The 26,361-nt window shown below is 40.7% G+C and overlaps 1 protein-coding gene across 1 annotated transcript in view; it reads right to left on the bottom strand.

Annotated features, from left to right (window-relative positions):
* Positions 1-336: 336 nt before the first annotated feature.
* LOC126210192 (1,5-anhydro-D-fructose reductase-like) overlaps positions 337-26,361 on the bottom strand; it is a 68,451-nt gene continuing 42,426 nt past the window's right edge. The window contains exons 5-7 of the mRNA XM_049939369.1: positions 18,284-18,443; positions 12,179-12,273; positions 337-541 (exon numbers count right to left, since the gene is read on the bottom strand). Coding sequence (XP_049795326.1) covers positions 499-541; positions 12,179-12,273; positions 18,284-18,443 — 298 coding nt within the window. The 3' untranslated portion in view covers positions 337-498. The remainder of the gene's footprint in view (positions 542-12,178; positions 12,274-18,283; positions 18,444-26,361) is intronic.

The following is a 26,361-nucleotide window of genomic DNA, read 5'->3' as shown; positions in this document are numbered from 1 at the left end:
GCTTCCTGATCATTTTATAAATGATCAAGGAGTAAAAATCTACCTCAACTTTGTAACTGGATTCACAGACAAAATACAGTCTTGTAAAATGAGATGCATATTTCTTAAACACTCTGTAATGTGATATTCTCAGTTGTAATTTTAGTACTTTGTCATAATTTACGGACTGTCACTTGTTTTATGATGAAAACTAGAACTAATTGTGTAATATACCAATTTTTTGTATGTACCTGCATTTTGATAGACATGTTCCTAGATGAAACTGCTGCTTGAGGCTGAAGTTGACAAGGTGAGGTTCTGAGGAAATTCAGGAATAGGACTATTCACTACTGTTTCTTTATTGATACAAAAACAGTGTCAGTTCTTTTTCTTGTTACAACTACTGCAATTAGTTGTCCACAGCCATTTTCCTTCCTGCATGCTTCTCCTCAGGCAAGTCTAAAGTCTTCAGAAGAGAGATGTCCATGCACGTGTGTCCGTCATCCTCTTCTCTCAGAACTAGTAGCGCTCACTGTACGGGTATTCTGGATGGTTTTCCATTCTGTAATTCGAGATCAAAGAACATAAAACACAACAAACTAGATGAAATGTTTTTATTGATGAAGAGAAGGTAGGACATCCTGAGTAATCAGTGTACATCTCTACTCGGGAAGTGTCATCTTGTAAAGCTTGGAAAGGGTGTATAGTTCTCTGACCATATCAACAGGAATGTAGTGCACTTCACTTTTGAGATGGCCACAGACAAAAAAAATCCAGAGGCCTGAGGACAGGTGGTGTTGGAGGGCAACCTACAGGTCTCATTTCATAAGAGGGTTGGATACAAAGTAGTGGTAAGACTGCTGTAATATCAAACCAGCAAGTCAGCGAGCTGCAATCCGTGTTGACACAATAAGGGCCTGTGAGACGAGTTTGTACAGTGTGCAAAGACAGTACTCTGTCAATTTACTGCAGTGTGTAGATCGCTGAATGTCATAGCAATAGTGCAACTACCCTAACATCGTGTTTACAAAGATAGAGCAACATTCTCAGTTCAAAACTGAACTGAACAAGGTCAGAGTACGCGAGAATGTTTCCAGAGACCGCATGAAGCTGTGATGATGCAGCATTACCGTACAGCACAATCGCACAATGGGTTAAAGTGTTCAGATTAGACACAGATACTGTGAAGGATCTCCTGCGCACAGAATGATCCCGCATGGAGGACAATACAGTTCAACTCCTCACATCCTTGTTGGACACTGATCACCATTGGACTGTGTACGAGTTGACAGCGGAAGTCAGATATGCCAAAAACTGTGCTCCACGTTCTGCACAACATCCTGGGATAGCGCAAAATTGCAGCACATTCGATACCCCACAATATGTCCGAGGAGCTGTGAAGGTGATGTTCACTGTAGTATACGACACTGACAGGGTAATACTGCATCACGCTTTACCACCGAGGGTCATAGTAGATGCTGCTTACTACTGTACGTTCCTGCAACACCACCTCAGTCCAATGCTCAGGGGAAAGACAGCATTTTGTGTAACAGCACCTCATCATTCAACATGACAATGCAGGATGCCACATCACTGCTGCTGTCCAGGACCTCTTGTGCCACTGGTGATGGGAGAGACTGGAACATCCACAGCACTCACCCAACGCGAGTCCCTGTGATTACAATTTCTTTGCCAAAGTGAAAGAACCACACTGCGATGACATTATCTGTGTCACAGGGCGTGGGGGTCAATATGGGACATCAACAGAAACAGATGCACGGATGGTATATGATGCCTTCTGGACATAAATAATGGAGGTGATTATATTTATGGTGTGCAACTATAAGTACTTCTTTCAGTAAAGTCATTTCAATGAAAAATAATGGTTCTCATTACTTTTTACCTAGCCCTTTTAAATGCATCTCAGATAATATTGGGGCTTCAGATGCAGTCTTACATGAGTAGCAACATGTGCAGTTGCCACATGAAGCATTTACCACATCCTTCAATAATGGGCAGTGGGATGGTGTGGTTTCTACTAACACAAACTTTCACACGTGTTGGTTCTTGCTATTATGACACACTGTGTATATGGCAGGTTATTCCGGCTGTATATGAGATGTGTGAGAAAAGCAATGAGACTGACAACAGTGTGAGTGGTCTGGCAATGCTGTTGTTCAGTTGCGTAGACCACTGTGTTCATCCCTTCCAGATGCTCAGACCAAGTTTCAGCACCATACAGTCACCAGGTGATTTTTGAGAGCACCATCAGTGAAGTTGTGTTTTTGTTGTGTGTTACGAAAATGTAGCAGTGGAATTTAGAGCAGTTATGCCATCAACTTTGTGTTAAACATAGGAAATCCACAACTGGGACATTTGAAAAATTGAAACAGGCCTACGGGAAAAATTCTTTATCAAGATTAAAAGTTTTTCACGGCACAAACCATTTTTGGTACGCTGAGCTCACATTGACGATGAACCTCACTTAGGGAGGCCTTCGGATTAAAAACTCGACAAAAAGGTTGAACGTGTATGTGCTCATGTGAGAGTGTGTCTCCAGGACAAACTGTCAACCAAGTGTTTTATGAAGATGCCCTTGAAAGGCTCAGGAAAAGAGTGACTCACACAAGACTGAGCACTGCAGACAAGTGGATGCTGTATCACGATAATCCCCCATGTCATTCAGCCACTTCTATCACAGAATTTTTTTACCTCAAAAGGCATTCCTGTTTCTCCACAGACCCCCATTTCATCTTATCTGAATCCTCATGACTTTTTTATTCTCTGGAAATTCAAAAATGTCATAAAAGGACATTATTTCGAGGCTCTGGAGAACATTCGAAAACATGTGACCAAAATGTTAAAGGCCCTGCTAGCTGATGCCTTTCAGTGCTGCTGCCAAGACTGGGAATGACAATTCCACCAGTGTACAGTTGCCGAAGGGAACTACTTTGAAGGGGACAATGTTGTTGTTAAAAGAAATTTAAAACATTGGTAGATAAAAAACCAGTCTCATTACTTTTCTCACACACCTCCTAGTCTACACTTAGGGGCATCTTCCTCTAAACTCATAATCGGTAAGATATATATATATATATATATATATATATATATATATATATATATATATATATATATATATATATATATATATATATTTTTCCCCACATTCCCATGACCAGTCACACCATGAGTTTAATCTGTCCCCTGTTCAAATCCAGATTATAGAAGCATGGCTTTGGCATCATTAGCTGGCCACATTTTTGTTTTTGGATCATGGTCCAATATGCTAAGTGATGTATCCTGATCCAGCCACATAGTTTTGATTTTACCATTGAAATAGTGATGGTTAGACCAGGTTCCAGTCCAATAAATGGAGTACTGTGCCTGTCTGGCCATTATATCAGCTTGCTCATTGCCACTGATTCTTAAGTGACCGTTTACTCACAGCAGGTTTACCCTGTTGCTTTCCTCTTGTCTCACAAGAGCTTCATATGATTCTGTAATGATCTTTGATCTTCTTTTCAGTGGCTGACAGAGATTTCAGAGCTGCTCAGCTGCCCGAATAATGTAGATGTTATGATTCTTGTCGCACCTACACAAATACTGCAAGGGACCGATGACCGTATCAGTCTGGTCCCTTTAATCCCCCAAACCAACCAACCAACCAACAAATACTCCTCCATTCACATTCTGATGGTGAATATTTCTGCCTGGTATACTGTGGCCAGAAAGACTGCTCTCTCTGGTCTAGGATGTAACCTGTATACTCCAGCCCCAACCTATCAGTAAACCTATCAGTAAACCAGACAGTCTTCTGTATGGTGTAATGGTTTCTTCTTCCACTGCTCCCTTCTTTCAATTGTTATACTGAAAAGTTTACTGAAGCAGCTGGAATTTATTGTATGGGCAACTGGAATTTGCCCGATCATTGCTACAATTACCGCACTCACTACACTGGAATTAGATTCTATACATTTCTAAGTGTCTCCAGTTATTGCCAGTTTTTAACCCATATGCCCCTGCTGCCACTGTAATCCAAAGGTGTAATGGGAGCAAGTCCGGCATGGTCTCCATCCCAGTGCTGGGTGCACTGCAGATTCTGCCTGTTACAGCTAAGCAGGCCAGTCTCTGCACTTGGCCAAACTCCTTATCAGCCATAGCCTGTTCTAATTTATTCCACCGTACTGTAGCCCCATAAATTATCATTTGTCTTATTACAGTGGTGTATATCCAGTACGTATTCCTGAGGTTTAGACACAGTGTTTACCACAGGCCCTTCTGGTGCTCATAAGAGTACCTTTTACCTTGCAACATATTTCTTTATGTGAGGGGTCAATGACAGTTCAGCATACAGGGTTATCCCCAGAATCTTCATAATGTTACTATGATAAGACATTTGTGTATCCTTGCCCAAAGCAGCCTCTAGTATTTAACCCTTCAATGAGTTCATTCACCACTAGGTTCTATAGTAGTGGCGACAGAACCCCTTCTTGCAGATATTCCCTGGTGGTACGATAGCCGTTCTCTCGTTCATCATTGCGGCTTCTACCTTTCTCCTGCTTAGAAAGATGTGTCAGGTTGCAGGCAGGCAAAGTTAAAGACACTTACATATAGCTTTTGGCCACAGCCTTCATCAGTAAAAGAGTGACATACCCCATTCACACATATAAGAAGAGCACCTCGTGCATACACTCCAGCATCCTGGGCCGTGATACTGGAAGTGGTGGTCTTGTGTGCATGAGAAGCACTTACTTGTGTGTGGGAATGGTGTGTGTCTCTCTTGTGCTGATGAAGGCAGCAGCCAAAAGCTATATGTAATGTCTTTTAATTGTGCCTGTCTGCAACTTGGGCATGTCTCCTTTGTGGTAATTAGCAATCTGCCTTTTCCTACACTATTGATATTCCTACCTGAGTTTCCATTGTTTGATTTCTTCTACTTAGCATACTCTTAATCCACTTTCCATGTTCTTCTGTGATCTATCCACGCATTCAGAGCTTGTATCACTAAAAGAGCCCTTGATATCCAGGAAGAAGCAGAGAGTCATTTCCTGAAAGTGTGGAGCTTCCTTCACATTCCATTCCCAACAAGCTGGTGAAATGCTGTTTCATGTGGTTGTTTGGTCAATATGCATGTTGGGTTACATGCAGAGGAATCTCAGTTAACCTCTTCTTCCCTAACCATTTTTTCTAGTGTCTTTAGAAGAAAAGAAGACAGACTGGTTGGCCTCGTATCCTTAGCCTTGGTATGAGCAGATTTCTCTGAATCTGGAAAGAGAACAACCCTCACTCTCCTCCAAGCATTAGGAATGATTACACCCTCTCCTTCTTGTAGCAGTACAGCTGGAAGGATTCCACCTGGGAGTGGCAACTCGAATCATTTAAAAGTTTCCAAGGCCCACTGGATTTTTTTGAAAATGACACATTCTCTGGCAGATTCCCAGTTTTCCCTTTTATTATCTGAACACCATTGTCTCTCAGAGACTAACTTCTGTTCTGAGAGATCTGCCAGAGCGCAAGAAGGAACGTGGGTCTCGAGGATCACGTCCAATGTCTCACTTGCCATCTTCGTGTGCTCACCATCCTCCTTCATTAGAGTAGCTCCTGGATTAGTCAATGTTCCAGTGAGGATTTTAAGAAGCCTAGCACAAGTAGCTGTACCTTCTACTTCTTCAGAGAATAGTTGCCAGGAAGATAGCTTTCCTCACTTGATCGAAAGGTTTTATTTGGTGGGGGCCTTCCGATATTTTACCCATTGTCCTTTTTTTCTTCAAAGGTTAAACAGTCTTGTTACCTGCTCCCTTTACAATTCTCTATTGTTGTTCCACTAAGATAAATTTTTGTTTCTGCACTTCATGGTGACTGAGGAGTTTTCTTAACATGAAACCGCAATGGCAGATTTCACTGCACCTGCCGTTCCTCAGTCTCCGTCTGAGCAGGCCTCAGAAGGTCCAATGGCATCGACTGACCACCGTGTTAACCTCTGTTGATAGGCATCAGTAGATGCTATGGAAGGGCATGTGGTCAGCATACCACTCTCTTGGCCATTCTTGGATTCGTGGCAGCAATTTCCTCGATCTACTGGGTTTCTTATCGAAGTTTTGACTTTAGATAAGCATGAATTAAAGTCCTTCCTATATGGGTCACAGCCCATTTTCCTACGATTCCAATAGACTGTGATCTGTTTAACAAACATTTCAACTTCGAACTTAATTTACATGTGGTCTAGGGATGCCACCTTTCAAGAAACCCTGGACTGGACAACTTCTCGATCATACAGAGTGAAGGAAATGGTAATAGTTTACTACAAATATTTTAAGTAATATAATCAGTTTGTTGTAGGGCCTACCTATAATTTCTAAAGGTATAACATTTAGTTTTAATATTGTGTTAACACAAAAAAAAAAGAAAGTGTTCTCTGTTTCATGCTTACTTGTAATGTATGGATTTGCTGTTTAACATGAAATGAATTTTTAAATGAACATTTACAGGCAATATAATGAGTTTGATTCAAAGTTAAGATAAAAAAGAGAGATACAAAATCTTGAAGAAAATGTCCAAGCGTAACATGATCACTGTTTTGTATTCATGAATGCATATTTTATGTTACTCTTTGCTGCTTTCAGTAGACCTTCCTGTCCCTTCTCTCTTTCAGAAAATTCATGAGTCACCACAACTTTCATAAAAGTTCACTTTTATTTTAAGTTCCCTTTTTACTAAGGCAATGGGCATTCGATTTCTTTCTTCTGACCTCTGGTTCATTGTCTTACTGAAGATTCTTTCAGAAAATGAGTCACTGGTAGGAATTGAAAATATGGATGATGCAAGCCTAAGTAATTGTGAGTGGCTGATGTCAACTGTGGTCTGTTGCTTACAGAAATCTGCCAAAATCTGGTCTTCTGCTTTACTTTTATCAAGTGTAGCATATCTATACTGGAAATCATGGAACTCATTGTGTAACTGATTTACATACACATTGAGATTAAAATTCTTGTAACCTTCAAAACTGCCATTGCAGATGAAAATCTTCTTGTTATTTTTTTTTAAAAAAGCAACAACAACAACTTGCAAGCAGACTAAACATGGTGTTCTCAGAAAAGTCATAGTTTTAACATAAGTTTTCGATGTACTGTGACAAGCAAGATTGTTCATCACTTTCAAAATTCAATCTCTGTTATTTTGGTATTTCCTCCACGATTTCATGAACTTTTTTTCTAAGGTGTTATTTTGTTTCCTGCTCTCTAGCTTGCTCTTAAGTTCCCTTATTATACTGTCCAACTCAATGAAAGTAACTGAGTTGTTTTTCAGTTTTCTAACAGCAGTTTCAAACAAGGGTGAAGTATGCTGCAGGAGACAAAGATAGAATTCAGGAATTGAATTTTCAATTTCTTCAGCGTTGTACTCCCCATTTGATGTCACAAACTGCCAAATCAATCTTGAAGAATTCTTCTTGCTCTTTGAAATAAAATATGACTTGATGGTAGACTGGAAGCATACAAGTCTGTCAACTGCAGGAAGTAGTGACAGCAACCTTGTATGGACATTTTGTAATATTTCCTTAAACTCTATATCCACGCAATCTCTGAAAATTCTCTTAGTGACTGAACATTTGATGCAGAGGAACCAAATTCACTGTAGATTTTGAGAACTAAACCCTGTACATCATAACGATATATGTTAAGGCCATGTTTTACAGTAGTATTTATGACATAGCAGTTGTAATTAGCTATCAAAATGGATGGATTTCCATTTTTCAGTAAGACAAAAAGCAAATTGGTTTCGCCATAGTTTTCTGATGTAATGACAGCACTGTGTGTGCACTTACTTAGTTAGATAAAAGTCATTAGATCTTGTAATGTTCTTTATAGTTTGGAAAATATATGAGGTTTTTTTTTTATGTCTTCATAAAAATTTTGCAATCTCTGACATATCTTGTGGTTAACATCAAAATAATGAACTGCACAAGGAAAGGTTTTGTATTTCCTCAGCCTGAAGTATTTGAAGACACAGAAAAGTAGGCTTTATGAAAATCGCCTGTGACTACATCTTGAATGTATGGGCCACATACATTTTCTGAGATAGCAATTCCCTTAGTTCTTCCACATGAAATTTTAGATGGAATATTACTGTTTGGAAACAAGGAATGATACAATTTCATTAGATATTCCAATGAGACTTCTAGCTAAGATTATGCTTTACACTGTAGTAACCAGGTGCAACTTCAGAATGTGTTACATCATCTTCTTCATACATATTTTTCTTCTCAAAGAAAGTTGTGACTGTTTGATTTTTATGATTCTTCTGTTGTGCCAGGATGTGTTTTGTGTTTTCTGATGACTACCTTATCTTCGTTCAAATTTTATCTAAAACATGGAGCAGCAAATGAAACACTTTATTGTGAAGTCATCTGCTTTCATCAACCACATGGAAATATCTTTGTTTTCTAACCAGTCTTTGTTCAAAGCCATATGTCTTTTAACTTTCTTCTGCAGAACAGATGAAGTTGATGAACTGTTTGCATCCTTAGAGGAAGGATGAAATACCTTTTTCTAATGCCAATCCTTCCTAATCATAATATTTTCAAATTGGATGTAAAATGTGCTGGCTACTTAACTACCAATAATCCCTGATTAAACATGCAAGTGGGTGTTTTCAATCATGTATAGCAATTTTTTTCTCTTCATCGGCATTATTCAGATGTGTCATGAGTCCCTTTAACTGTGAACCTGGACAGTACTTTAAATTACAGGACAATGCTGCTGATCCCTGGATGGGTAGCAACGCTACTGTGGTCAGATAAGGATGTCTCTATTTACGTGTAGCTTTGTTTGACATAAGTACCCATCAGAGTAGACCCAAAAGCTATGGCAATTGTTTCTTCCCTTCTTCTGTTCCTAAAGATTCTCTAATTATTCTCTAGTAGAAATTCGAGTAAGTGCTCATTTGTTGGTGTCACTGCTTCCCCACAAAAGGTTGCAGGTACTTGCATCACAACCAAACAACAGTCATTGATTCTGCTGTTAGCAGCTGTCTACCGGTCTCCTCACTTCCAGGGAAGGAGGAGTATTGTCCTTGTAAGGAATGAAGGCTGAGGCCAATATGCTTACACAAATGCTTTCTTCTTCCCATTGTTTCATCCCGACAGTCACCAAATCCCTGGAGCAAAGTTTGCCATTGGTATGAATGGAATTCCATTTTTGACATAAACACATGTTCTATGGTTACTTAAGATTTCTAACATAAATCAACTTACCTCTAGTTTCTCCTGGGCTTGAAATGTCACCTTTATATAGTAGGGATCCTTGATTAGGGCCATGTCCACCTCTTACCTTCCGAGAAGAGGACTCTGGGTGACAGCTGCCCCTTTACTGTGTTGCTGACAGCAACCTGTGAGAGCCCTAAGTACAATTTCAGATCCTGTTCTCACCTTGTCACCAGGGATTATTTGCTGACTTCCACCACAAGGGTTGGCCATCCAATATAACCTTTCAGATGATTACCCTGAGTCCTTGTCGAGATCTTTTGATTCTATACCAGTACTTTCTCAAACAGAGCGCTTGGAGGAGTATCCTTAAGAAGGTTTGCTACCCAAATTGATACCTTTGTGGTCCTGAAGAGCTCAGCTGGTGTCTTTACCAGAAACTCGTACCCTCTGCCATGGGGATGTCTTAGGCATAATCTTAGGCATGGCTGATCCATTGTTTCCATCCTCTCACCAGCCAAGAAAAGAGCACCTTTGTCCAAATAGACTGACCCGAATTTGGGTCCTGGACTTGTGTCGCCACCAACTGTCCCAGAGAGATCCATCTGTAAAAGCTCCATCTGCTGTGAGGTGATGCTGACAATCAAATGTCGCTGATGGATTACCACCCTCCTGAAAACAAGACTGCATTATTATAGGAGTGTTTCCTTACTTTTTGCCTTGGCTTTTTCTGGATCAATTTATCCTGAGAAATGAGAGTATCAGACTACTCCCTTGTTCACTTGTTCCCCATCTTATGATTACCTCCTTCACTCTGAGGAAGTCTTTTATAGGAACTCCTAGTTTCAAGACCTTTTAATGCCCTCCATTTATGATTAGAATGCCATTCTTTACCTTGCTTTCCTGTTTGTCCTTTGAGAAGTTTCCTCCTCTGAGCCCCAAACAAGGATTTGACTAGACCTGGCCCAAATTCTCAGTGACTGTCTCCACTTCTTGAAATGGTCTGTCGCCCAATCCATTTGTGGACATTTGCAGAAACAGCTTCCATAGGTCTGGATGTATGAGGTCTCATCTTTAGTTAATTTTGTTTCATTTTATCCATTACCATCCTATGAGAATTGGGGATTTATTTATTCAACACCACAAAATCCCACACAGTGCAAGGCTAATTACACAGTGTGGTCACCTTGTATTCTTGAAGTTCCATTAATGATACATCTTCCCACATGCCACACACTGTCGGTAAGGATTGCATCACATCTTGGGTTTGTTATCTAGGGAAAAGGGGAATGCTGTGGAAACAGATATGGGAGTCACTGAGGGGAGGGGCAGTGTGGGACTCTTTCATCTGGTTCATCTCCTGAGGCTCATCCACCATGGGAAACCATGGCAATAGTTGTGATAGCCAAGTATAAACCTCGGCTTCTTACAAACACACAAGCCTCTCTGCATGTACAGACAGTGCTTCTACAAGGTGATGTCTCCCAGAGAGGGAGTGATGGATAGTGTGAGTCATTTCTCCATCTAGTATTATATTTGAGAATGTCTCTGTTATGTTCTACTTGTGATTGCCTGTTGAGAACAGACTTCACAGGGGAGTATATGTACTGTGATACTATTGCCAGTATGCCAAACTGTTTGTATACTTCAGGCAGAAGTAATAACCTGTTCAGAATTTAATTTAACTAATAACCAAAATTTTAAGTGTCATTTTATAGAACCAGGTATATTGCTGGTGGCCCACGTCTTCTCAACACAATATTTTGATGTTGTAACTCAGTGTCTTCATCATGTGTTTCCTGAGATTGGTTGCTTTGCTGGCCAGGTCCTATATTTATGGCTGGGTGGTGCCTGAATTCACTATGCTGTCTATGCCCAATGTGACTGTTTCTTGTGGTTGTGTCCATCTCGAGGCATTTCCCATTCTGTCTGCAATGTGAACACAGAATGTCTTAGATTGGTGAAAGCACCAGAATAGTGAACCTAAGATGGGAGGAACACCAAGGCCACTAAATCAGCAATAGACAATGCCTGGAACTTTAACGCACCATAAAGTATGACAAAACCCAGGTCCTGGCTCAAACCCACAGATCCTGAGACAGTGTCATCAGTGAATCTACTGAAATCAGGATGGTGGAGAACCTAATGAACTGGGAAGCTGGATATCAGCTCAGTATGGCACAGAACCCAGCTTTGGAACTACTACAGAAACACAGAAAATGTTACCTGGTCTGGTAATGAACCTCAGATGACTGGGGGCATAATTAATAGTATTAGACGTCATAAAGAGCACCAGGTGGAAACTATCTCCTTAAGGGACAGCCATAGCGGTCACTGAAAAGATATGAAACAACTTCAATGACCTGAAACCTCATGCACTGCACAACTTGGGAGCATACATAATATGGAACACTTCACAGCAGCTACCACAACACAAAATTACTGTGGTGTGTTCAGACATAATATGCAACTCCAGCAGCAGCCTGACGATGCAGGAATCACATCTCACAGGCGTGTACTGAATTCAGAACACCAGGAGGGTGATATTGCCATGAGGAAAGCTGCTATGGTCACAAACAGCACAAGAAATGTCTACAGCTCCAGATTAGTGCTAGAAATGTGCCTGCTGGGTGCGGACCTAATACAGAATGCCACTGGACGGCTGCCACCATGGAAGACAACCACAACAGGTGCGGTCAGAATATGGAACGTCTTGAGAAGGATACCACTGAAAGAAACAGCCACAGTGAGTCTGGACGGCACGGTAAACACCGAGCATGGGCACAAATGGGACCCAGCCACCAAAACGACCAGTCTCAGGAAACACTGATGATGACATCAAGGTATGACATCAAAATATCATGTTGGGAAGATGCAGGCCACCAGCAGTACACCCAGTTCTATATTATGACAATGGACCAGTGGTAAAGTTTAACAAATTAAAATTTTAAGTTTCTGAAAATAGTGTGATTTGTATAAACTGAACTTAGGACTTACCCAGGAATGTAGCCTCGGACTTGTCGCCCTGCTGGTCCCTTATCCAGGCACTCCAGCATGTCCGTGTCTTCTGGGGACAGCTCAAAGTCAAACACCTGCAAGTTACAGAACACGTTCATCCAACACGTTAAGTATAATTCAGCATAACAGCTATGCAGTTTTAAGGGAATACTGTACTCGGGTACTCTCAGAACCCAGAGCACCTACATGGATGACAGTTCAATGCTCATACACTGATGAGCCAAAACATTATGATCAGCTATTTAAAAGCCCATGCTATCGCTGTTCAGGAAGACATCAAGCACAAGGGATTACAACTGGTCCCTAATAATGTTCACACAGTCCACAGCTGTCACGGTGCCTTCGATTACTAATGCGAGTCCCGCAGAAGCTCAGGTGAATGTCCCCAAGAACACAATAGTGCTCCCACGGGCCTGTGTCTGTGGCGCACGGAGCACTGCATGTTTCGAGTGGCTTTTCACACGGACATGACCATCGAACTGGTTTAACAATAAATAGGACTCATCTTACTGAGCAAAATGATTTCATTAATCTGTGGGCCAATTTTGATGATCCCGTGAACACTGTAATCATAAATGATGATGTTGTTGGCTCAACATGGGAACACGTAGGGGTCCTCTGCAGAACTCCATGTTCAACACTGTGCACTGAGCAGTGTGCTCAGAAACACTTGTGTCTGCACCAGCACTGTACTCTCTCATGAGATCTGCACAGACTGCTGCCTGTCTTGATTTAGAGTGGCCAATCCTCTGAGCCCTATGTTCTTATCACCTACTTGTGGTTTCAGCATTGTTCAACCACTTCCCATAGATGCTCATGACAGTAGTGTGCAAACAGCTGACCGTCTGGGCCGTTTCTGAGAGGTTTACTCTCAGGCACTGGGCCACAACAATCTGGCTTTCATCAAACTCACTTAATTTGGTGGATTTCTGCATTTGCACCACTTACCCCCCATCCTTAGAATGATTCCCCATTTGTCTGTGCTCCACTTCTTCTATTACCGTATCACATACACTCAGCACCACCAGGTGGCAGTGGTCATAATGTTTTGGCTCATCAGTGTACGATGCACGACGACAACCGAGCATCTGATGTGGGTGTCACTGCTGCAGTCTTCAGTCGGGACACTGATTTGATGCAGGTGTCCATGCTGGTCTAGCCTCTTTGTCTCTGCGTTAACAACTGCAGCCTATACTGACTTGAGTATGCTTATTGTAATGATTCCTCGGTCTCCCTGTACAATCCTAACTTACCGCACTTCTGTCACGAGGTTAACGAGACTCAGGATGTGAGGTTGATGAGACTCAGGATGTGTCCTGTCAACCGATCACTTCTTTTAATCAAGTTGTGTCAGAAATATCTTTATGCCCATTTTCTCCAGTGTGTCCTATTAGATGTTCGATGCACCCATCTAATCTACAGCCCCCTACTGTAGTGCCACATTTCAAAAGCTTGTTCTCTTCTTGTTTCAACTACTTATCATCCACATTCCACTTCTGTGTAAAGCTAGTTGCATCAGATCCCTGCCAACTGCTTATTTGATTACTAATTATCTCATAGATAACTATCTCATTGTGGGACTACACTGCTAGTTCAGAATCTGAGTCATTTTCTTGCACGGATCATAAATTATTTCTCACCAGGCTCACTGTTTATTTTATATAACTGCTGCTCACTTGGAAGTATAACAACAGAACTTATTACTACATTAGTTGAAACAATGAGGAAGAAATAGGTTTGGACTCTCAATTATAGAACAATGGAATGATACAAGACAATGTTATTTGTGATTGGTGCACTTCATACATAGGCGTGTTCGCTCAAGAGTTAAACTTATATTTTCTGTTAATAAATTCATCTTCATTTTCTTGCTATCATCAGTCCATATTTTGCACCCTCTCTTCTGTATCCATGTTAGTTATTTTTCTGCTGTAATAACAAAACTCATCAACTGCTTTCACTATCTCATTTCCTAACCTAATTCCTTCAGCATTATACAATTATACTGTATTCTGTTACCCATGTTTTACTTTTGTTCATGTTTGTCTTGCAACCTGTTTCCAGACACTATCTATTGTGTTCAACTGCTTTTCCTAGTCCTTTACACTCTGACAGAATTACAAAAAAAAACTTTTTTTTATTTCTTCGCCCTGAAAAATATGAAGGGGAAGGTAATGCACCAGATAAAACAAGTGGATCCAGAACTTCCATCAATGAAAAGTTGGGTTTTTAAATTCCATAAAATTAATGCTTGACCAGTTGAGATCAAAGAAATCAATCAAACAACAAAAACTCCAGATTTGGATATAAGATCATTTGTCAGGGGTTTGATTGCTTACCATTGTTCCCTGAAATGAGAGATATTCTACACAAGATCCCACCCACCACTCCTCCAGTGGATTCTACTGACCACCCAACCTCCACAGCATTCGACCTACAGTTTAATCTTCAGCATTCTTCTGTGACACCATATTTCAGTAGCGTCTGTTCTCTTTTCATCTGAACTGTTTATCATCCATGGCTCAATTCTGTATGAGGCTGCACTCAAGACAAATACTTACAGAAAAGACTTCATAACACTTAGCACAAGTATGTACAAAATTCATCATAATTTTGATAATTGAGAAAAAAGGAGGTTCTTGCAAATTTGGTTGCTTCCTGTTCCATAATGTTGGTGGCATACTTCAGATACAAAAAAAATTACATGCTATATATCACTAAACACAAATCTCTGTGTGTTGTCTTTCCAGATTATGTTGGCAGATATCTAAAAGTCTTTTAGTTATTTCCATGGCAAGTTGACTGTAATTCAGTTCTTTCTCTCACCAATTAGGTGATGCCACTTTACATTTTGATTGTAGCAAATACCTCATCACATTTCCTGTTGTATCATATCATTTTCTGACTGGAGACTACTGTCCACTCAAGTGGGTATTCTAAGTATGTGCAACTCTTTCCCAGTGGGCATTTTCCTCTCTGGCATGGTCCCACTACGTCCCTGGCTCACTGGCAAAAATATTTCATTGCCATAATGGATCATGTTCTTTCAGCTGTGAGCAGAGTTGCACTCTGCCAAAACTAAAGTTCTGAAGTTTTGGTACAGTACATAAACAATGTAGTAAATGGTAAGATAAACAGTAGCATTGGGAAGGAAAAAAAACAAAAAAAACCAAAGGAACGTGTGAGAGAGAAACTGGGAGGTGATGATTTCTCTTTGTTTTTTGTTTTCTGTTTTCTGGTTACTGATTGTTTTGCATGTTATTCCTCTCATACATCATTCAGGTGTTAGATCATTGTGAATAAGCAAAGCAATTACTTGTTAGTGTGTGTGTGTGTGTGTGTGTCTAACATTGTTTATTTTTAAGTAACCAAATGGAAGATAACTACGTAGAACCAAAAATATTTTGTTGGATATTCGGCTCTTTATATATATCCTCATTCATTTTCTATATGGTTCACTGCTTCTGGTTTAAGACACTAATCACATGCACAAACAAAACAATCAAAATGAAGTAACACCCAATAAGTATGCAACATACCTAACACACAAGTATGGTTTACATAGGTCAAACCTCCGTGAAAGAACGCTGCACTGAACATCAATGTTACACCTGCCTTTTGCAGCCAAGCAAGTCCGCTATTGCTGAACATTGCATTTCCACTGGACATTCAATACAGTATGAGAAAACAATGATTTTGTCTACAGCAACATCTTTCTGGGACTACATTATTAAAGAATCCATATAAATATGCCTGGTGGAAAATCTGTTGAACTGTGACAGTGGCTACCTGCTGGACAGTGCACAGAATCCCGTCATCTCCACAATTTGCTCCAATCGAAAAGGACAGAGTGCGCCGACGGCCGCGGCAAACAGCAATGCAGAGGGCGACTGAGTTCCACAATTCCACCAGCGAGGGTGCTGCCGGCGGGCAGTGTGGTCCATCTATCAAGTTTTCGACGCACGCGCAGAACAGTTACAGTGCACTGTATATTGCGAAATGGGGGATGTTTTCGTCAGTCTGTGACAGCTCACCTGAAGATGACTGGCAGGTGCCCAGTTGAAATGTCGTGCACGGTATTGAATGATGACTTGCTGCAAGCCCGAAATTTGATTGAACTATTAAATATTTCTGATTTCAACTGGAGGCCAGAGAATTTACCATGTTTAATGACCATAAGACAGTCACATATAGCTTCTGACAAAATAACATGTATTGCTCACCTCAGTAACACAACCAATTAGTCTGCATTTCTCAGTTCAGCACAGATATAAAACACATTCCTGGAATAGACAGCGTAGTGGCCGACTGCCTCTCCCACATCGGCAGCATCACTCGTTCAACAGATTTCACAGAATTATCAGACCACAGACTGCACAACCTGCTCAAAGACTCCGAGTCATCACTCAGACTTCAGATAGTAGAGATTCCCAGCACCAACGGCAAGCTGTATTCAGATATGTGCAGTGGCAAACCTGCCTTTCCCTACCCAAGGCATTCAGGAGGTATGCTTTCAATAATATACATTACCTGTGCCATCCAGGAATTTGTGCAGAACACAACTGGTCGCCAGTCATTTTATGTGACCAGGAGTGTAGAAAGACTGCCAAGACTGGTCAAGGATATGTATTAAAAGCCAACGCTGCAAAGTCACCAGAAATGTGGTCAACTTTCCAGACACAACAGCTCGAATTGCGTACATTCATATCCGTGTGGCCAGCTCATTTCTTCCGTTGAATGGCCAATGGTATTTATTAACAATGATAGACCACTTCACCCACTGGCCAGAAGCCACACCAGTAGACAACATCTCAGCAGAAACTTTAGCTTCTGCCTTTGTTTCTAGTCGGGTGTCACGCTTTGGCTGTCCTTTGCACGTCACGACTGACGGTGGACGCCACTTTGAGTCTGATCTATTTGCCCAACTGACGAAATTCTGTGGCACTGTGCATCACAGAATGACAAGCTATCACCTTGCAAGCAATGGGATGATAGAATGCTGGCACGATTCACCGAAAGTAGCCCCGATGTGGCACGATGCGAGCTGGACAATAGAGCTGCCAGTGGTTTTGCTCAGTCTGAGAAACATTTACAAGCCAGATTTGAAACCTTCAGCTGCCAAACTTGTGTGCGGCCTGTCGTTGCACTTGCCGAGGGAGTTTGTGGTATAGATCCACAGTCCTAGCAGCTACCCAACTTGACAGACAGCGATTTTTATTTGCCAGTTGAGAGGACACATCTCCCATCCGGTCCCAGCAACCGTCCAGACACAGCAAGGGTCCTACATACGCACACATAATGCTATGCTGTGACGGCATCAAATCCTTGATACATCCACCTCACTCAGGATCACATAAAATGGTGTGATGAGGAGACTGCATGCTCGATATTATCGTTAAAGGCAAAACCACTACCGTCACATTAGACTGTGTGAAACCTGCATATCTCTTTCAAGAAGAAATTCCAATTAGGGCAACTCGGCCACCACAGCAGTAGCAACAAGGCATTTACAAAAGTTATTAGGATTTCTTCCCATTCCATTCACGAATGGAGCACGAGAAATGTTTATTTGAATGCCTCTGTGTGTGCAGCAATTATTCCCTTCTGTGAAGTTTGAAAGGTAGGAGATGAGGTACTGGCAGAACTGAAGCTGTGAGGACGGGACATGAGTCACGCTCGGGTAGTTCAGTCAGTAGAGCACTTGCCCGTGGAAGGAAAAGGTCGCAAGTTCGAGTCTCAGTGGGGAACACAGTTTTAATCTGCCGGGAGGTTTAATAACAAACTTACTTGGCAGCTGCACAAACATGTAAAATAATGAAGTTTTTAAATCATTGTCAGTTAAGTCTCTTCATTTATTATCAATAAAAATAACATATCATTTTCTAAATATGATGAATATGTAGTATGCATATGGTAAACAAAAAGCAGAAGCATAATCCATTGATTTAGTGCACTACAATTTACATAAATCTCGTTAAATGAATGAACATTTCAATAGTGTCCAGAATTAATGCCACAATTATATGAGCAAGCTGCTGAAATTGTATCCAACAGCTCACACAAAGAGGTCGTCCACGTACTTACATCAAAGTTCTGACGGAGACGGTCCGGATTAGTGCTCTTAGGTACGGCCGCCACGCCGAGTTGTACGATGTAGCGCAACAGCACCTGAGCATTTGTCTTCCCGTACTTCTGTGCGATTTGTGAAACCACTGGGTTAGTCAGCTGGTCTCGCTTTGGCTGTCTGAAATTGAAAGAAAAAGTCTGATTGCATGTGGCAGAGTGATGTGAAGTCACAGGTTATTGTTACACAGAATACTAAACACCTGACCACACCCAAGTAGTTATTCAACAACTAGATATGTGCTCATCAAGCCACTGAGCAGAGCACGGGAGACCAACTTTGATTTGATTTAGTTGAGAGCAGCTGATTTACACTGGTTGTCCTGTAGACCTGTAGTGTAGAGATCCTCTAGGGTATGGGCTATGTATGTAATACAATAATACTGTAATAAAATACATCCATACATACTATAATAATCTAGGTATGTATGAATGTGCCACATCTCCTCCTAAACCACTGAGCCGATTTCAACCAGACTTGATACACATATCGCTTACTGTCAGGCATCAATCGCTGTTGGGATAAGAACCACCCACCTATCATAGTTCAGGAGATATGAAGTCATAAACAATGAGATGTGTGAAATCTACTGCATCATGCATGATGTTCAAATTTATTATTTCTGTGAAATTAAAATCTTCTGGGTTATTAGGCCTCATCACACTTCTTCAGACAATCAATGTTTTAACTCCATTGCTGGTATCTTCTGTAGAACATTTGGGTGACCACAGTAGATTGGACATTGTCAGAGACCAGTGTTGCCATCTCTTATAAGGCATAGTTTTTCCACACTTGTGCTGGAGAAGTGGGGTATTGGTTAAAAATCTTGGGCTCCCAATGGAGGGTCATCATCCTTGGATAGTAAGAGAAGATTTCCTCATTTCGTTTTCTGAAGGTGCAGGTCAAAGAAGTAAGACACAATGTGTCAAGAATTCTCTGGAAATCTAAACCACTCAAAACCAACCTATCGGTGCAGAAAAGGAAAGCTCTTAATGAACTCTAAGAGTAACGAAAGCATTGTTGTGATAAAATCAAATATGAGGAGACCTACAGTTGTTATGAAGGTGTGGAATACTGCAAGAAGATGGAACAGCTATTAGCTGATCCTACATACCACAAGTTGAAAAATGATGAGATGAACAGAATCATTTGGAAACTGAAAAATCTGATATCAGACCACAGAATGTGTAGCTCTATTACAAAGAATCTCATGCCTTGAATACCTGTCTCACCCATAATATATGGATAACTCAAGTTACACAAAATTGGGTTGGGTTGTTTTGGGGGAGGAGACCAGACAGCGAGGTCATCAGTCTCACCAGATTAGGGAAGGAAGTTGGACTTGCCCTTTCAAAGGAACCATCCCAGCATTTGCCTGGAGCTATTTAGGGAAATCACAGAAAACCTAAATCAGGATGGCCAGACATGGGATTGAACTATCATTCTCTCGAATGTGAGTCCAGTGTGCTAGCCACTGTGCCACCTCGCTTGGTTACACAAAGAATCATCTCCTTTGAGACCTATAATGAATTGGATTAATTCACCAACTTACTTTCTAGCAAATTATTTGTCTTGAAAACTGATACATCAAGTTGTAAAAACAAATATTTTCATCAAATATTTGAGACAAGTTTTAGAACTTACACGCAGGATAACAGCAAGTAGGTGACTGGAATTTGATAGTAAGAAAAGGAAGAGAAGGAAACATACAGGTGAATATAGATTGGGGTTAAGAAATGAAAGAGGAAGCCACCTGGTGGAATTTTGCACAGAGCACAACTTAATCATAGCTAACACTTGGTTCAAGAATCATAAAAGAAAGTTGTATACATGGAAGAAGCCTGAAGATACTGACAGATTTCAGATAGATTATATAATGGTAAGACAGAGATTTAGGAACCAGGTTTTAAATCGTAAGACATTTCCAGGGGCAGATGTGGACTCTGACCACAATCTACTGGTTATGAACTGCAGATTAAAACTGAAGAAACTGCAAAAAGGTGGGACTTTAAGGAGATGGGACCTGGATAAACTGACTAAACCAGAGGTTGTACAGAGTTTCAGGGAGAGCATAAGGGAACAATTGACAAGAATGGGAGAAAGAAATACAGTAGAACAAGAATGGGTAGCTTTGAGGGATGAAGTAGTGAAGGCAGCAGATGATCAAGTAGGTAAAACGATGAGGGCTAGTAGAAATCCTTGGGTGACAGAATAAATATTGAATTTAATTGATGAAAGGAGAAAATATAAAAATGCAGTAAATGAAGCAGGCAAAAAGGAATACAAACGTCTCAAAAATGAGATCGACAGGAAGTGCAAAATGGCTAAGCAGGCATGGCTAGAGGCCAAATGTAAGGATGTAGAGGCTTATCTCACTAGGGGTAAGATAGATACTGCCTACAGGAAAATTAAAAAGACCTTTGGAGAAAAGAGAATCACTTGTATGAATATCAAGAGCTCAGATGGAAACCCAGTTCTAAGCAAAGAAGGTAAAGCAGAAAGGTGGAAGGAGTATATAGAGGGTCTATACAAGGGTGATGTACTTGAGGGCAATGTTATAGAAATGGAAGAGGATGTAGATGAAGATGAAATGGGAGACATCATACTGCGTGAAGAGATTGATAGAGCACTGAAAGACCTAAGTCGAAACAAGGCCCCGGAAGTAGACAACATTCCATTAGACCTACTGACAGCCTTAGGAGAGCCAGTCCTAACAAAATTCTACCATCTGGTGAGCAAGATGTATGAGACAAGTGAAATACCCTCAGACTTCAAGAAGAATATAATAATTCCAATCCCAAAGAAAGCAGGCGTTGACGGATGTGAAAATTACCGAACTATCAGTTTAATAAGTCACCGCTGCAAAATACTAATGCGAATTCTTTACAGACGAATGGAAAAACTGGTAGAAGTCCACCTCGGGGAAGATCAGTTTGGATTCCATAGAAATATGGGAACACGTGAGGTAATACTGACCCCACGACTTATTTTAGAAGCTAGATTAAGAAAAGGCAAACCTACGATTCTAGCATTTGAAGACTTAGAGAAAGCTTTTGACAATGTTGACTGGAATACTCTCTTTGAAATTCTGAAGGTGGCAGGTGTAAAATACAGGGAGCAAAAGGCTATTTACAGTTTGTACAGAAACCAGATGGCAGTTAAAAGAGTCGAGGGACATGAAAGGGAAGCAGTGGTTGGGAAGGGAGTGAGACAGGGTTGTAGCCTCTCCCCGATGTTGTTCAATCTGTATATTGAGCAAGCAGTAAAAGAAACAAAAGAAAAATTCAGAGTTGGAATTAAAGTCCATGGAGAAGAAATAAAAACTTTAAGGTTCGCCAGTGACATTGTAATTCTGTCAGAGACAGCAAAGGACTTGGAAGAGCAGTTGAACGGAATGGACAGTGTCTTGAAAGGAGGATATAAGACGAACATCAACAAAAGCAAAACTAGGATAATGGAACGCAGTCGAATTAAGTCAAGTGATGCTGAGGGAATTAGATTGGGAAATGACACACTTAAAGTAGTAAAGGAGTTTTGCTATTTGGGTAGCAAAATAACTGATGATGGTGGAAGTAGAGAGGATATAAAATGTAGACTGGCAATGGCAGGGAAAGTGTTTCTGAAGAAGAGAAATTTGTTAACATCAAGTACAGATTTAAGTGTCAGGAATTCGTTTCTGAAAGTATTTGTATGGAGTGTAGCCATGTATGGAAGTGAAACATGGCCGATAAGTAGTTTGGACAAGAAGAGAATAGAAGCTTTTGAAATGTGGTGCTACAGAAGAATGCTGAAGATTAGATGGGTAGGTCACATAACTAATGAGGAGGTACTGAATAGAATTGGGGAGAAGAGGAGTTTGTGGCACAACTTGACTACAAGAAGGGATCAGTTGGTAGGACATGTTCTGAGGCATCAAGGGATCACTAATTTAGTATTGGAGGGCAGAGTGGATGGTAAAAATCGTAGAGGGAGACCAAGAGATGAGTACACTAAGCAGATTCAGAAGGATGTACGCTGCAGTACATACTGGGAGATGAAGAAGCTAGCACAGGATAGAGTAGCATGGAGAGCTGCATCAAACCAGTCTCAGGACTGAAGACCACAGCAACAACAACAGCAAGTGACATTCTTGTTAGCTTTGATGTGACCTTGTTATTTACTAACTTCCTAGTATCAGATTTGCTGTCTTGTGCTACCAGTGCATGTGAGTGGGAGTGCGCTGACTGTAGTGTTGCTGCGAGTGTGCACTTACATTAACTGCCAACTGTATCAGTGCACGCTGGCCACTACAGGCCGCCTGTATGAAGCGTGCACACAGCACAGTCTCCGTCCAACCGTCTACCGGCATCTCGCATCTACTTGTGCACAGAACAGTGCCAGCTCACTCTCATTGTGTTTTTTAGTTTGTACCGCTCACATCATTTGTTCTGTGAATCACTTATGTTGCACCTTCTGTATGACTTTTTTGTCTTGCCACGTGGGGAGTCATGAGTGGCTTATTTCTGTTATTGTTCAGAGGTTTATGAATAAAGACATATCTCTGTTACTTAGATCACTTTCATGTATTAGCTGGTTACTACACAATGGGCAACATGTTTAGAACAATTTCCACATGTGCAACCTCTAAGTGCAGTTTTGTCAGGTTTAGTCATTATGGACGCCATGCTACCAGCTCTGACTGAACAGCTTACTTCAGCAGTGACTACTTTGCCAGCTTCCGTTAACAGACATGGTACCATTCCCCCAGTCTATCCACCCACTTTTCCTCCATATGATGATTCAGCCGAGGATTTGGTAGCTTACAAAAAAAGCATTTTTTGGCTTTCGATGTGACAGCCTCAAATTCGTGCATTCTGTTGTGGATTCCACCTAAGGTGCATCAATTACTGTGTCATCTTGCCCCTTTACAAGAAACGGGATCTGTTTCTTTTGATCACATGTGCACTTTACTGTCCAACTACCATCGCAAATGAACGTGTCATAGCGACAATACTGCAAGAAACCAAAGCAGTCGTACAGGGCCCAGGCAGCTGAAATTCACGGCCTTAACTGTAAGTGTCAATTTGTTACTGATGCCCATAATGACTCTTACGCAGATTCTATGAAGCGTGATGCAATTATCTGTTTAGCTCCAGACAAGGAGGAGTGCCAAAAGGCTTGAAAAATTTGCACAGTTATCACCTACAAGTCTTGCTTTCAACAAAGAACAAACACCCCACACTTTTAAGAGAAGCAAGGAGAGGGTCACAATCCTAGCATGCTGTAATGCAACAGGTGACCACAAATTGAAGCTTGGTCTCATTGGAAAATCATTTCAGCACATTAAAATGGATGAACTTTCAGTTTGGTACTGGAACCAGTCAAATAACTAGATTAATGGCACAATTTTCAAAGAATGGTTTCCTGAAGTATTTGTCCCATCGGTTGAGCAGTTTTTAACATTTAAAAACCTGCCAAGGAAGGCTATTCTGATTTTGGACAATGCATTTTCACACCCAGTCATCAAAGAGTTAAAAAATGGTGGCACACAAGCTCTGTTCTTACCACCCAATGTCGCAGTGTTACACCAGTCCACGGACTGAGGAGTTTTGGTTAGTCTCGAGAGAAGATGTGGGTGTAAGCTGTTATCCCACTTCTTTCTACAAACAATGATAGTCAAGGTCTTATCCAGAAGTTAAAGAATATTGACCTATGGGATATTGTTGAATGGATGGTGGACTCCTGGAATGAGCTAAGAGTCACTAACACTAGTTCATTCCTGGATCATGAAGAGAATGAGTTCATAATCAACCTCATGAACAAAGTTCCTGGATGTGAAGAAGCCGATGAAAATGAAGTTGAAGAGTAGTTCAAGAGTGGTATTGAGCAAGGCATTATGCTCGATTCAGAAATTATTGCTGCTGTCACAATTAACAAAGAAATCCACAAAAATCATGAAGACATAGATGTTCAAGACTCTGCCATACAACACACTAAAATATCACATAGTGAGGGACTAAAGGCAGTCAAAACTGTCCTTCAGTATTTTGAACAACAAGATGCGTTGGTAATAGAGTTACTGTTCCTTCATCATCTGCATGATGAAGCATCAAGATGCAGAGTGCACTGCGGAAAACAAAAGGACATCATACAGTCCTTTAAAAAAATTTAGCCAGTTTTTTAAAAGTAGGCTAGTTGTTTTTCAGTAGATAATGCTTTATGCCTTCATAAAGAAATTTTCTGAAGTCTGTCTTATCAGGCAAATTACTGTATTTCTTAATTTTTATTAGTAAAGGCTCTATGCCTTCATAAAGTAATTTTCCTTCATTTAAGAATAAATTTAAATATTTGTAGGTTACATTTATATACAATTTATGTATTAGTTATTTTTTAAATTTTATTTGGGCTATTTAAGTTTGATTTATAGTATTATTTGTAAACTGTTATATTCTCAAGCAACAAATAAAAGTATTTTATGACAGAAAAATCACAATTGATCTTTTTTAATACCTTTCTCGATAACTTGGCCTACAGTGAACATTTCCTGTATCTCAAAAGCATCGCCAAAGCCTCAAAGTGACACTTTGTGGCACGTTTAAAGATCCTGACATTTTAGTATGTGTCTGGCACCTACCAGGTGGCCAGGTATTCCACCCTACAAGACAGTGTCCCAGTGGCATCTCTGTGGTGTTACGTTCTCAACTTCACTAAGAGACTATGTTATGGTCACTATGGATGGACAAACAAGACTGAGACATGAGTGTTCTCGTGCGCTGTTCATGTTCATCTTTCAATTACGCCACTACTCGCAGCACAGAGTATTGCTCTCCTATGCCAAACAAACGATCAGGGTTCACAGGTGAGTATTTACATTTACGTTGGGTGACTGCTCACCTTCTCTCCTTTCATTTTCATGTTTTCATGATTATACTTGATTTTGGGCACTAGTATACTTTATTTACCACGTCATGTGTCCACAATGCCAGCAGGCAGCATTCAGTCTCACGGTACATTTTTACAATGTTTTGCCTAATTAGGTGCTCTACAAATACTAAGAAAAAGTTGCAGATGTGGCTAGGAAGAGATGTCTAGCCTAGTACACACTTGTCCACAGCTGCATCCCAACAATTCTGCCAGAGTACGCACAACTACTGGTCGAATACAAGAACTGACTCCAAACACAATACGAATGTCGTGGTTGAAAATGGTCTACACACTTCTGACTTCTGGTCAGATGAGTATCGGGTAATATCAACAGCAGCACAAAATGGTATAACAGCTGTAGGATTCATTATGAATAGGAAGGTAGGGCAGAGGGTGTGTTACTGTGAACAGTTCAGTGACCGGGTTGTTCTAATCAGAATCGACAGCAGACCAACACCGACAACGATAGTTAATAATAATAATAATAGTTCAGGTATACATGCCGACGTCGCAAACTGAAGATGAACAGATAGAGAAAGTGTATGAGGATATTGAAAGGGTAATGCAGTATGTAAATGGGGACGAAAATCTAATAGTCATGGGCAACTGGAATGCAGTTGTAGGGGAAGGAGTAGAAGAAAAGGTTACAGGAGAATATGGGCTTGGGACTAGGAATGAAAGAGGAGAAAGACTAATTGAGTTCTGTAACACGTTTCAGCTAGTAATAGCGAATACCCTGTTCAAGAATCACAAGAGGAGGAGGTATACTTGGAAAAGGCCGGGAGATACGGGAAGATTTCAATTAGATTACATCACGGTCAGACAGAGATTCCGAAATCAGATACTGGATTGTAAGGTGTACCCAGGAGCAGATATAGACTCAGATCACAATATAGTAGTGATGAAGAGTAGGCTGAAGTTCAAGACATTAGTCAGGAAGAATCAATACGCAAAGAAGTGAGATACGGAAGTACTAAGGAATGACGAGATACGTTTGAAGTTCTCTAATGCTATAGATATATCAATAAGGAATAGCGCAGTAGGCAGTACAGTTGAAGAGGAATGGACATCTCTAAAAAGAGCCATCACAGAAGCTGGGAAGGAAAACATAGGTAGTAACAGAAGAAATACTTCA

The sequence above is a fragment of the Schistocerca nitens genome, chromosome 10 (assembly GCF_023898315.1).
Source record: "Schistocerca nitens isolate TAMUIC-IGC-003100 chromosome 10, iqSchNite1.1, whole genome shotgun sequence".
Classification (NCBI taxonomy): Eukaryota; Metazoa; Arthropoda; class Insecta; order Orthoptera; family Acrididae; genus Schistocerca; species Schistocerca nitens.
The sequence above is the reverse complement of the archived record's forward strand: the minus strand, read 5'-3'. Positions and strand labels throughout refer to the sequence as shown.